The 14,994-nt window shown below is 28.4% G+C and overlaps 1 protein-coding gene across 1 annotated transcript in view; it reads right to left on the reverse strand.

Annotated features, from left to right (window-relative positions):
- Window positions 1-14,012: 14,012 nt before the first annotated feature.
- The window catches only part of LOC129964063 (uncharacterized), a 48,059-nt gene continuing 47,077 nt past the window's right edge, over window positions 14,013-14,994 (reverse strand). Inside the window, exon 7 of the mRNA XM_056078736.1 lies at window positions 14,013-14,422. Within this exon, the coding sequence (XP_055934711.1) occupies window positions 14,126-14,422 (297 nt within the window). The 3' untranslated portion in view covers window positions 14,013-14,125. The remainder of the gene's footprint in view (window positions 14,423-14,994) is intronic.

Consider the following 14,994-nt stretch of genomic DNA (forward strand, 5'->3'; position numbering starts at 1 on the left):
AGGTAAAAGAGATAAAATTCCAGTACTTTGATAAGATTCGACAGCAAGCAACACAGTTCAAATAAAAGATGACTGAACTTAGAAAGATTATTTAATCATAATCTGTTGTGTCCCTCCTGTACACCACCACATTTTTGAATAAGTTTTATGAGGTTGCCTCAACTTACCGATGATTACAGCTTCTGGCATAGAAATAGTGCTTTTCAAAAGATTTAGATAAACCAGAGTGAAACTCGACAAGATTGGTAGAATAAAGTACCTAAAGAAAGATCATAAAAACTCTTCTTTGGAGTTTATATGATCTGTCTTGGCTGTATTCCAAAGAATGGGGTATCATTTCGTATACCAGGGGACGTAAATCATGTTAGGAGAATGGTAAAGACAGTTAAGTACATATTTCTAGATTACTTTCAGTTATCTGATGCTGAGAAAATCTTTTAAGAAGAGATTGCATCTTCCTTTCTCGAGTGTACTCTCGAGCTTAGTTTTTACCATCAGAATGAATTAAAGCATCTTGTCATGATTTCCTACTCCTGAGTCAGCGGATAAATTAACAGGAAATTTATCCAGAAATAGGTAAGGCTTCTGTTACTAAAAATTCAAATAATCTTTGTTACTTAGCATCCGAAGCTATAGCTCCAACCTTATTTGATGACAAACCATGATAAGATAAATATAGCTCATGTTATAACTGAAAAAAATGACTAAAGAGGTGTATTCTATATTAAAGTAATTTTCTTTTTTTACAAATAATGATTTTTTGTCTTTTGTAACTCCTCTGGGAAATTCATCCGGGGGAATGTCTCTAATGAACAAAGCACGTATATTCAATCAATCACTTCAGAACATCTAATCTACAACATAAGCAAGATAAATAAATAACTATTAATAATAATAAATAAATAAATAATTTGAAAATCACTATGCTTAATTCATTAAATCACTATGTTTCATTCATTGAATCACTATGCTTCATTCATTGAATCACTATGCTTCATTCATTGAAATTTTACATGAACAGTATTATGGAAATCTATTTCAATCTGTACTTGTCATTAAATTCTTTTTTTTTTAAATCTGCAGTTTGCTTTACTTTCGAATTTATGAATTAAAAATTTGGAATTAGTAATTTAAAGTAAGCAATAATCAAAGTAAATAAATCTATATATAGGGTTAGCAAGAAATTAGTTACTTCTTCAGTGGGATCTAAAATGCGTCCTATTGATTCAAATGAGATAAAATTTGATCTACAGATTATTGCAATGATGCGCTTTACATTTATTCAATTAAAAAAACTAATTAGTTCAAAAATTCACCATTAGGTGGCGCTGTAATACACATAAAACCATTTAATATGGTTTATAATTGTTAAATAAAGTAAAATTAAAATTGCTCAATATGTGCTCCTTCATTTTCAACAATATGCTCTAACCATATTTTCTATAGATGACCGGAGTGAGTCTACCGGAATATTAAGAATATGGCGCCGAATATTGTCCTTCAGATCTGGTAGAGATGATGGCCTTTGATGGTACATATTATCCTTCAAATGAACCCACAACTAAAAGTAGCAAGGAGTGGTGCCCGGCGAGCGAGGAGGCCATCTATTGGGAAATGACTGCTGTAAACCCGTATTTCTGTGAAATGCTGAATTAATAATCGCCTTACACGACGATCAATATGAGGTGATGCACCATCCTGCATGAAAACGATGTCTTAAAGGCATTCATGCTGTAGAAGAGTTGGGATTACAAAATCCTTCAGCATATCATGGTACCGTTGTCCTGTGACGGAATAGGTATGAATTCAATTTGAAATTATCTCTTCAAAGAAATACGGTCTATTGATAAAGGTGGCTGTAAAACCACAACATGCTGTCACTTTTTCAGGATGCAAGGGTTGTTCCTGGATAACATGAGGGTTTTCCTCTGCATAAATTCGACTGTTGTGGGTGTTAACTTGCCCATTGAGGCAAAAGTGGGCCTCATCACTCCACAGAATGTTCCATGGCCAAGTTGTGCCAATCCCCAGTCGAGCAAAATACTGAAGGGGAAAAGTTTTACGGACCTCTAAGTCCTGCAACAAGTGCACAGACTTGATTTTGAATGGATAAAAATGCAAAATCTGTACAGTTGAATACGGCATATCCAGAACACGGGAAACAACTGGCAAACTCACACTATTATGCGGCGTTTCACTGCTGACTTCAACGAGCGCGGTCGCAACATTTTCGACGCTGGGAGACGGGATTTTTTTTCGTCCTCTGCCTGGAAGAATGCCATAGTTGCCCAATTATTTCAAATTTCTGCATCATCTTGCGGAGGAAACTTGGTGACATTGGACCTCTTCGTATCTCCTTCATACGACGAAATTCCTTTAGAGCTCCAACGGAGTTTTGTTAGTTCTGATAGAACAATTTCACCAGTCGCGCGTTTTCTTGCGACGTAGGCATGACGAACAGCGAAAAAAACTAATGTTCATGCAGAATCCGCATTCTATTTATCCTAAGAAAAATGGTAATAGACATGCGCCTTAACAAAAATTATGTTTCACATTTTCAATATATGCAAATAAATACCATTTGTGTTACAGTGATGAATTTTTGTACTAATTTTTTTTTAAATTAATAAATTGTAAACCGCATAATCTGAATTATTTGCCGTTCAATTTTTATCTTATTTGTACCAATAGAACGCATTTTAGAGCCCTTTGAAGTGTGTGTTTTAGCGCTCTACAGGCCAGACCGTTCGCCCTAAAGTTATCAAATTTGACACGTGTATACTTTGAGGCCAGAAATGAGCACCTTGGAGCGATTTTTTAAATTTTTAATTAGAATTTTAATTAATTAAAATTAAGCGAAATTTTACCGGTTTTCCTCTGTAACTTCCAAAAACATTAGAGCACAAAAATGATTTTTATATCAAATTGAGTTTTATAAAATTATCTTTTTAATGATACCAATGTTTTTAATTACAAATTAAATTTCACTTTTTAATAAATTTTTAAATAAATATTTAAATATATTTTTCTACAATTTATTTCCCATAAAATAAGAATAAAATTTAATCAGCACGCACACGTTTCGCGTGCATGGAAAAAAAATTAGCTTTTATCAATGTATTGCTATCACTTTCATAAAAGCTCAGATTCAAATATAAGTTAACTGTTACCGAGAATAAAATCTTGAAAAGTGTAATTTTCAGCACGTGTATGTATGAAATGAAATAAACATGAATTATGATGTTTTTGAAAAAGTAAATGCAAGGAAATGTTTTCTATCATCGTTTTCAATATTACTAATTCAATGAAACAATTTTATTTAAGGCAAATACGGCTTAATATCTACAAGATATCTACTCCAATCGGAGTGCAACAGCTCATTTGTAAACCTTTAGTAATAGACATACATCTGCTGACGAATGGTCTAAGTGAAATAAATATTTATATTCTACGTAAATTGAGTCAATAAATGCTGATGAATTACAAATTTTAAATTTTTATATATATTATCTGCCCTGTGAATCATATTTAACAAAATATTCTTGTGTCACTAATACCTTAAATAAAAAAAAAAGTTGCACTCCAATCAACTAAATCAATCATTAAAGATGACTGATTTATGAAAATTTCAATATCACTATTCTATAAAAACGGGCGATTTCTTATCACTTCATCAACCGTCTCAAAGAAGCCAATCATCTCCCAGAGTTTATCAAGAGTGATTTGTGTAGATTATGAAAACGTTAATTGTTCTACTATTGTAATATTCAAAATGTAATAGATTGGTCAGATTTGATCGCTGAAGATAGAAAAGCTTATTTATTTATTTAGAAATTTGAGTGTCAAGAATATTTTGCAGAATATGAATCTATAAGACCAAAGGGCTGTTTAAAATTTAAACTTCGTGATTTTTTTAAAGTATATTTATTAACTAAAAAAATAAAATATTATTATTGACAGCATTTATGTACTTTTAAAATAAAGTTAAAAATTGAATTTTATGAAGAATCCATGAAAGTTTTGTTGAAAATTCTTTCAGATATTAATAATCATGTAAATTATTCTGTAGTGCACATAAGAATTCAATGCTAAACAACTCTGTTTTCAGTTCTGAATTTTAAAAAAAATGCTTGGATTTAGTAAAAAAGTCTTTACATTAATTGCAGTTTCATAATTTCCACTCTAATTTAAAATTGAATTTTACGGGCGCTGAGAGAAAATTATAGTGAGATGTGTAGTACAAATAGTATAAGTGAATTATATATCAAAATTTGAAGCTTAAAAACATTTTGCTGAAAAACCTATAATGAGACCTAGTTATATAAAATATTAATGAACATTAATGCTGGTGAACCGGCTTGTGGCCAAAGGCGGCTAATAAAGTAATAAATTAAATTAATAATTAGTAATTTAAAGAATTAATTGGGATTATATATTTATTTTCATGGAAGTGAAATGGTTTTAGTTGAATGATTAGGTTCTTGATTTTTTTCTCTTTTGTTTTCCAGTTTTAATTTTTGACTTTTTCTGATTTTAAGAAAAAAATAACTGTTTCTAAATAAATAAAAATAATCATGAATATTTAAACGTTATGACGAAATGTTCGGCTTACGAATATTCTGTCTCATTTTTCTTTTATTGGGCACATTATCTGCAATAAAATTGAAATTTTTCATTAGAATGAAGATAATTTGACTTACCTGATACGAATATATCTTTGTTATTGCCTCTGAAATCAACAATTGCTTATTTTGTAAAGTAAGAATACATTACTTCGTATACTTTATTGGTTACATTTATCTTTAAAGAAGGGGAACGAAGAGTAAAAAATTCTGGAAACTGAAATAACAATAGGTAATGAATTAAATATTTTTAAATTTGTTATTTCTTAGTCATTGCTTTTGTTTGGAATGCAGAGATATTTTTTTTTAATCTTAAGATTACTTGAATCGTTTATATTTGTCTTCCTAGATGGCAGCACGAAACAAAATAAATTCTGAGTTTAGAATCAACAAGTGTTAATGAAGTCAAAAGTGTGAGATGTTACAAAATTTGGAGATGTTTTTAAAATCATTGATCATTTTTCTATCAGTACAAAAAACAAATAGCAGTCGGCCACAACAAATCCTGTCGATACTGCTACGTTCAGTGGTGGCGGGGTGGTCGGCTGTACGCAAGAAGAAGAAGTACAAAAAACAAGTACGTGATATTAATATTGATGGAAAAAAATGTAATTTTTTTATATATTTATATTTAGGTGAATATAAATATATAAAAGTTGAATATCTTAGATATATTTATATTTGGGTAAATATCTGTTCGATTTTAATTTATTCTTTAAAATTAATTTTTATAACAAATTAGCTACTCTCTTTTTTTTAAAGAATATATATCATTTATGAAAAATTTATTTGGTTTGTAAAGTTTGTCTTAGAATTTATTTAAGGGAATATGTAAGAACCAAGTGAAAATCTGGAAGAAAATCATACAAAAATAACTTAATCTGCTAAATTTTGAAAATATTGTATATTTTATTACGAAATCAAGAATGATTATTTAAAATTTTGTTTTATATTTCAATTTAATAAACTAAAATGTAGATTTTTCTTATTAAAAACCTACATAAATAAACGTGAGAAAAGTAAGGAAAAAAATTTAAAATTTAGTGATTTAATATTCATTTTAATTAAAATTCATTTATAAAATATAAATTTAAATAACTTTTTAAGCTTTTTCTCCTCTTTTTATTCGGAAATATATTAAGAATATTATTCTATTCGAGGCGTAAAAATTTATCACTACACAATGTAAAGGCAACTTTTATAATAATCAACTGTGATCTAATATTAATTTCATTAACTGTAAATTAAGAAGCTGAATTTCTGATGCCATTTGGAAATATACCTTGAAAAGAAAAGAGATAATGACAAGCTGGACTGGCAGACAATGTTTTAGACATAATTCGTTCACTTCTCTTTAAAATTAAATAGGACGTATCCTTATTTTTTGTAAGAATTTTTCTTACTTTAAAACTAGTTTATTTATAATATTATATATTTTAATATTACTTTAAATCTTTCTTATTTATTTAAAATATATTTATAATTATCTTATAATATGTATTAACACTAGAACGTCCGTTCCGTCGGTGTCGATTGGACACAGGAGTCCTGTTTAATTTGTTCTCCTTTCCGCTTTTTTGCAGGTAATTTGAAAATTTTTTGTGACTTTTAATCATTTTCCATGGTGATTACACAGAAAAAGTTTTGTGGATCTAGGTTAATTAGGAAAGATTTTACAACTAAATATACCTAGAACTCCGATGGTGCCGTTTCGACACCAAGGCAATTTATCATTATAAATAGCTGTCGTTCAATAAACGATAGTTAGTAAAACAAACTTCCAAACTACTATCTCACATTTGTTTGGTCTTCAGACAGTGTTATTAGGTTCACAGTGAAAAGGAATAAGCCATTCTAAAATTGTCGCGTCTAAGTGTTTCGTTACACAGCATTTGGTTATCTGCTCATAAAAAAAAAAAAAAAAAAAAAAAAATTACATTTGATTTCCGAACCTTGTGCAGAGCAGACATCCTGAAACGATGGCTCGTAAAAAAGGTCTAAGCCCTGATGAAATTGCTAATTTGTTGCTAGACCTTTCTGAGAATGAAACGGATGGTGGTGAGCTATCTTGTTGTAATTTAGATTCCGATGAAGATATAAGATTGGGTGAAAGTGAGAAGAATCTGCAGAAGTAATTTGTTTTGTTACAGTTTTTTTTTGTGATATAAAGCTCATAATGTATGATAATTACATGAAATAATATTAAAAAGTCTCAAAACTAAACCTTACTCAACAATAATTTTGCAATTATTTAGTTATTACAATTATTTTATATATTTTATATCACGGTGTCGAAACGACACCGGCGGAGGTTTAAGGGTAATCGAAATCGCGGACCTTCTATTGTTAAACTTATTAGCTTTAGCTTTATTGTGACTAAGCATTTTTCAGTAAAAAAAAAAAGAATGGGGGAAAAAGGATTTATTTATGAATTATAAAACAATGAGCTTTAATAATTTCAGATCTCACTACAGATATTTAGAACCGCTTTCATCTTTAAAAGAGTTTTGGTTTACAAATGAATACATATTACATGATTTTCAGTTTTATTTAGGAGAGCATAAATGAATCTCGGCATTTTTTTTAAAAAAATGTTTTATAAAAAGTTTTAAATTTTTTCGGTAAAGCGTATTTATTTTGAAATGCATTTTGCTTTCCTTGAAAATATTAATTTTATTCACATTTTATATTCTTCTGTATTTTGAAAAATACCTATCCCTCATAATATTATGTTCTTTGGCAAAACTGAATATCACAGAATATTCAAATCAAGCTTTTACATCATTATCATGATTTTATCTCTAAATATTCTTTGCGAAATAAATTCTACATTTATAAGATTTAAAAGATTATTAATTTACGTCTTTCGTATCAGTTATTTATTTAATACATTTTTGGGCTTAAAATGTGCCATAAAATTATAAAGGAATTAAAGATATTTCAAAGTAAGGAAATAAGGAATCTACATGTTGTGTATGATTTTCGAACTGCATTGTTTAAACATTTTAAATTATGCCCGCAAGTATTTATTTAGAGTAAGAATTTTTGAAATAATAAGAGATTCTTATGCAATTTACAATTCAAATTGGGAACAATAGTAAATTAGCAGACGAGATTAAAAATGTAAACTTTGAATGAAATAGTATAAAATTTCAATGTTGTATATGTTGCATTTTTTCAGCAAAAACAAAAAGATAACATATACAAGCGTATCTAATATTTAATTAAACTACACACACACACACACACACACACACACACACACACACACACACACACACACACACACACACACACACACACACACACACACACACACACGCACACACACACACACACACACACACACACACACACACACACACACACACACACACACACACACACACACGCACACACACACACACACAATTTTTGATCATTTTCTAAAATCATGAAGGAATTTTTGGAACAAAATATTAAGAAGATTATCAGTTACAAAAATGCTGAAAGTCCCAATAAAATTTTAATAATGCTTTGGTGGAAAAATTTGATTTCAAAAATGCATTGCTTTATAATGTAATTTAAATATGGTAAAACGAATAAATAACAATTAAACTAAAGCTCATTTAACCTACGAACGTTCAGATGTATTACAAAATAAACAATAAGAGGTCGTGATAAATAAAATATTTTTTACCAGCAAATAAATATAAACGTGAGAAGTGGAAAATTATTGCCACTATCAGCATTATTAACTCGATATAATAGAATTAACTAACACAATGATATTTTCCTTTGAGTCAGCATTCACCCAACAAACTTTAGAAGCAAGTAGCTAATGAAAATGAAAAATGAAATGTAAACAATAAAAATTAAAAATAGTACAGTATTATAAAAAACTAAATACGTTATAAACAACAGTTTTTTTTAAATTCAATGCCAGAGAAATTGAATATAAGAGAGTTTTTCCTAAGAGGGAACAAAACTGTCTGAAAAATAAAGATAGTTATAGATAAGGATGACTGTAACATTTTGTCAGTTACTTAAAAACATGTCAAGTAAATTAGATAGTTTTTTTAGTTTTTTTTTGTCAAGTAAATTTAGTTTGTTTGACAGCATTTACTGTGAAGTTTTTATGCTGGAGTGAAATGGCGTGACTCTCGCTAAATTTTGAAATCTTACGTTAAGAAACTTTGTATCTCATACTGCATAAGAGTACTGCTTTTGTTGAAATTGGTGAAGATTATAGATGCAATCAAACTTGTGATGTTAGTTTTTATTTTTATTTTATTATTTTTTAACTCATACTTGAAATTAGGGCATTGGTGCAGATTATGGCTGCAATTGAGTTAACGAAGAAATATTTACAATTTTTATTTTATTTTTTGTTACTTTCAAATGTACGTGAAAGCATTTCTTGGTATGAAATATTTTTCATTGAAAATATTTAAAAATTCAGTATTTATTTAATTTAATTTAATGATTTTCTGACTATCATTTGAGGTTCCAAACTCTTTCTTTTCGGATTTATATTATGCATTTTTTCCCTAGATTTTTTAAAGGAATGCATTCAGAAATTAATTTAAATGTTTAATTTATACTATTCATTTGAGAAAGGACCGAAACATTTTTAGTTGATTAATTTCTGCAACAGTTTAAATAATATTTACTCCCTCCCTTCCTCAAAAAAAAAAAAAAAAAAAAAAAAAAAAAAGGCAAGAGAGAGAGAGAGAGAGAGAGAGAAGAAAGAATGAAAGAAGTTGACACCAGTTCAATTTCAAATTTATCCTGATTTAAAATGGAGCAGGTATAGCAAAGGTCGTTATCCAAATATATTTGTATTAGCAGAAACATTATTTTAAAAGTAATCTATTTTTTTAATTGTTCAGTTCTTTTCTGAAATATTTGTAGCATATAGTCTGAAAAATAATTATCGAACGAAATTTATCCGCATGCCATTTAAAATTTGCATGCTCTTAATTAAGATGTTTTTGGTTGGTTTAATCCTTTCGTAAAGAAATGACTTTCTTCACAATTAAATGATCGAAGAAAGTCCGCTTTAGCTTGAAATGCGCCGTCCGGGTCACCATTGTGGGGATCGAAATGCGCGAGGTTAGAACTTGGGGCCTTGTGGTTCGCAGTCCAGTAACATAACCAGGATACAAAAGCATATGCTCGTGTTGTGTAGTTTTTAACTGGCTTATATGCTATTCACCACAAGCTTAATAAGATAATCAGCAAACCTTAAACAAGCATGATAAAGTGTACTAGACCTTAATCGAGATAAGAATAACAATATTTATTATGTATTGTTCTTGATGTGAAAAAAAGCAACATCAAAAACTAAGAAGAATATACAATTTGAAATTATTAACAAGTATATCAAGCCATGTAGTCACCAAAAATAATTTGTCATGGGCAGTGAGGTTAGTAAAATATTTTAGGATTACCTCTTATCAAGTCACTTCAATTTCGTGTTATAAGAAAATATGGGAAAATGTAATTTCAGCTCTCTCTGCCCTTTCCACCTTTATTTATAAAGGGTTGGAGCTGTGACATTGAACGGAAGTGGGAAATAATGTAACTGATGGCATTATTACAATGTGGTGTTCCATCATTAGGCTGAAAAGCAGGCGAGATAAGGAATTGCAAATCACTTAGGAACGAATTTTTTAGCAAAGGCAGCTTTGAGAAACTTTGGAACAAAAGTTATTTATTAAGTTAAGATAATATTTCATCTAATTTGAATTATTTTTTAAACTTCTTTGTAACAAAATTACAGGAAAGAGAATTTTCACATATCTTACCATTTCCACTCTTGAGCTAGATAGCTTATCTATGAAATTGACCGACATTACCATCCTCCCCTATTAGCACGAAATGCCCAAGAATACTATTGCTAAATCTTCACGATATTGATTGCCTTTCAGAATATCGAACAACACGTGCAGATCTCGTACAATATCTTGTGCTAAAAGGGTCCCTAAAACATAACCATTGCTGATTTAAATTCACTGTAGTATCATAAAAAGTAGGTTTCCGTAATGAATCAACTTAAAAATAGGCCCAAAAAATTCACCCTCAATAAAATATTGTAACGTTGGAATATATAATAATATATTCCAATGTTGTTCGCATTGGAATTTTTTGAGGTATTCGGATGTTTATGAATTTTTTGATAAATTCTTATCCAAAGTCGAAACATGCAAAATAATATATCACTGAAAATTAAATAGATTTTACTTTTCAATTCTTGATTTTTTTTGAAAAAGAATGATATTCTACCAAAAAGCTTTGGTATCTCTTTGAAAATTCATACAAAAAGAAATCTTGATCTTTTGTCTGAGAATTTAAAGAGTACATTTTGGAAAAAGACGGAAATGTATGTCTCTTTGCTAGAAGAAGTTGGAATAATTCATGGTCTTGGTGATTCTTGTAGTCAAAGTTTCCTCAGATGTTGTTGGTTTAAAAAAATTTTGCATAGGAAAAGTTTTTTGAACAAGACTTGGAATTTCAGAAAATACAATACTGCAGATTGGAAAATTTAAAATTTCTTTTAGAAGTTTCACTTTTTCATGAAATCGTATTTTATGAAAACAACTATTTGGAAATTGGAAAACTTTTTTCAAATTGAAATTCTTTTTATTTTCATTTTACTAAATTTTCGAATGTTTCTTAAATCCATGATTTGGAGACTATTCTTCCATTTGACTATTTTTAAAAATAAATAAAGGATTTTGCTAAATCTTATAAAGGATAACAGGTTATTTATGGAAATGTTTCCTAATAGTAAAAATGATAATTTATATAAAATAATTAAAATCAAAAAGAAAAAAATCTTAAAATGGATTTGACGGAGAATTCTACTTAAAAATGAGCAACAAGTGCCTTGAAATAAGAAAATTAAGAAAGTTAAAAAATGCATCTTTATTAATATAATGTGTAAATTTAATTTTTGAAATCAGTAATATGGAATTCATCATGAAATTTGGAAGGTATGATGCTCTAAAAGAAATATTTTTAGTTATTCTAATATAAATTTTAATCATATTTATAACACATTTAAAATTTTTGAAGAATGCTTGGACATTTTCATCGTATTATATATACATTTATTGTAGTTTAATTTCTTAAAATATTGTTGTTTATTTAAAAAAAAAATTAAATTCTAAATATTTTTTGTTAACATTTTTTTTATTTTTTATTAAATTTATCATTTATAATTAATTTAGAAATAGTTTGAAATCTTGCATTTAGTTTTCTTTAAATTTACTAACAATTCTGATTTAAATAAACTAAAATTATACCAACAATTACTAATTATAAATGAATTAAGAAAATACAATATTATCATCGAAACACATGATTTTACTTTTTTAAGCCCTCTAATGCATTAGAAAATGAGTAAATTAGATTATAAAATTCCCTTCTTATAAACAAATCAAATTAAATAAATCAGTTAAATAAAATTCAAATTAACCTTTTGATATTACAAACAATTTAATCATTTGAATTAAAATTTTATCTAGAAGAAAATATAATTATTTGTAAACAGTTAATTAAAATCTGATTTTAACTCAAAACTAGATAAAAACCTAATATCCGCCTCGATAATCAACTCTATCGCTATATTACTATCTCTTATTAATGGTAATATAATGGCTATATTAATGGTAATTAATTTAGTCATAATAAACAACATTGTATGACAACAAAAATGTACGTATTTAAATTATATTTTCAAGCATAGAATATTCTGAGTTAGCTGCGATTACAAATTGATAAAATAAATTAGTGAATAAAATTGTAAAATATGGGAATGTTGTCAAGGTTTTTTTCCCATAGAGAAAATCCAGTGAAGTGAAGACTTGTAGCTTTCTGTAAAAATGGGGGTAGTGGTGACAAATAGGCAGACATTGATGATATATCCTATGTGCATGATTTTTCATATAAATCAAAATGGGCATGATCGAAGAAGTAGTTGTGGATGGAGAACAGGTTATTTGTTTTGCTAATTATTTTAAATATCTAGATAAGGTTATAAAAGTTTCTATTATTTTAAATTTGTGGAATTTTAATTTTTAGCTCTTCTGTGCTGGTGTAAATGATAATGCACTAGTGTTAGTGCAATGAAAAGAGAATGAATGGAAATTAATATATTACGTTTTTAATCACTTTTTAACATCATTCAAAGCTTTTTTGGCTTGTTATGCCAACAAAGCAGTGCTTCATTTTTTAAAATTGCAGTTGTATTTGCACAGCATCGCAATTTTGGTGGAGATATATTCTGGAGACGTGGTAGATGATGAAATTGAACTTCAGATCTCCTTCAATGAAATGTGTTTTTCTATCCCGTTCCTTCAATGAATTTTAAAAAACCATACTATGCTGTTCTTAATCGAAAAAAATATTTAATAGAAACTATGATTTATTTTAGTAAAGCCCCACTTTAGACTGAAAAATGCAATTTTGAAATTTTCTTGAAATATATCACTTCATTAAACATGTATTCGGGATATATTCACTTGTTCGTTCAATATTTGATATTATGATTATCCTTATTTCAGAATATTTACTTTCATTAACATTAGTCTTTAAGCACAAAAAAAAAAGTGAGTTGGGGGAGGGGAAATTTGAGCTACGTATTAACCATTGCTAATTAAGCAACCATAAAATGTTTATACCACACTACAAATTACAGTGTATCATTTGAATTTTCTTATTAATATGATATACATTTTAATTTGACAAATATGCCACTGAAAATAAGGCAATTGTGTTTTTTTTGTAACATAAAGATATGTCCGCTTCATTTTTTCTTTATTTCATGCCTCCTGTGTGAAATGTAATAAAATCTTGGGTATGTATTTTTTAGATGGTATTGAACGATGGTATTATTACATTTACATTGTTCCAATAATACGCTGTTTGCAATACAATCCAAAAGAAGATAGAACAGTTTGTGTTTATTACATGTCAGTGAAATTTTACTAATAATATTTTATTAGATTTTTTATTAAAATATAACATGTATATAATTTTACAAACACTTCGTTATTTTGGTTTCTGACTATTTCTTTTTATGGAATGTCCACTGAAATAAAATTTTGACTGAATAAGAACTAATATAAAAGTTGCAAAAAAGTTGATTGGTAATAGGATTTCTTCTTTAAGTTTTTATAGTTTTCACTTCGTTTTTAGCCTTATTCTTAAGAGAAAATTTGCGCAATAGTTATGATAAGTATAGAATTTCTTCATCATTTACTTTATGTCCTTGTTGCATCTCTACTAAGCTGTTAAGTAGACTAGACCGAAGTGATGACGAATATAAAATAAATGCATACATCAAAAGCATTAAAACATTAAAAGCAATAACATTTTTTATTGAATAAATAATAAGCGATACATTACAAAATAAATTTAAAATTAATATTACATAAAAACTTAGCTTTAAAGAAATTTCAAATTTGAGTTACATGACCGTAGTTTGGAAGTTTAACAGGAAGCAATGAAAAACTTCGTCAAAAATCGTCAATTTCTTCGTCCTCTGCCACAGTGACTTCAATTCTGTCAACCACTTGTTCTTCCAGTTCTTTGGCTGATTTGTCATCAATGAAGGTGTACCGATTTAAGAATTCTTTCATGGAGGGTAGGGCATCTGCTAAATCCACCCTCTCGCTCAGACTCTCAGCGTCATCGAAATCTTTGTGTACTGCTGAATCTTCACTGACGTCATAAGTTAGTTCAGGCACCTCACTGGCATCAAAGGTATCCCGCCTCCTTCGGCCTGTAAACTGTGGTTGACCTTGTCGAACTTGCTAAAAAAAACACACAATTTTTTATTTTTATTTTTGCAGTCAGTGGATTTTTATTTTTGAGGTATAAAATAAATTACTGATTGCAATTGAAGCATTAAGTGGAGGTTTTGCAAATGAGGATGTAAACAGCAGTATATAAATTCTTATAGTATATATTTAATGCTTTTGTATTCTTAAGTGTACTAAATATTGAAAATGTCAATTTTTATACGTATTTTTTTACTACAAATATGTGTTTGAATATTCTAAATAATTATATACATTGTCTATTCTTTAATAATTATTATAATATTAATGAATCAAGGCCAACTTTCTTATTTGCACATTGAATCTCTAGAATGTTGTTCAATATTCTGAATTCCACAGAGCATCGTGAAGATGTCATTGCAGTATTATTAAGTTTCTTGTGCTAATAGGTTAAAATTGGTAAAAATAGGAGAAAATGGTGGTAAAATTGTGCTAATAGTGAAATGAGGAGGTAAAAATGCAAACTCTTGTCCAATTACTTTGTGTAGTATGGTGATAAAAGGGAAGTTCCAACATTATAATACTATCTTGAACTATAATGAAAT

Source organism: Argiope bruennichi, chromosome 3 (assembly GCF_947563725.1).
Source record: "Argiope bruennichi chromosome 3, qqArgBrue1.1, whole genome shotgun sequence".
Classification (NCBI taxonomy): domain Eukaryota; kingdom Metazoa; phylum Arthropoda; class Arachnida; order Araneae; family Araneidae; genus Argiope; species Argiope bruennichi.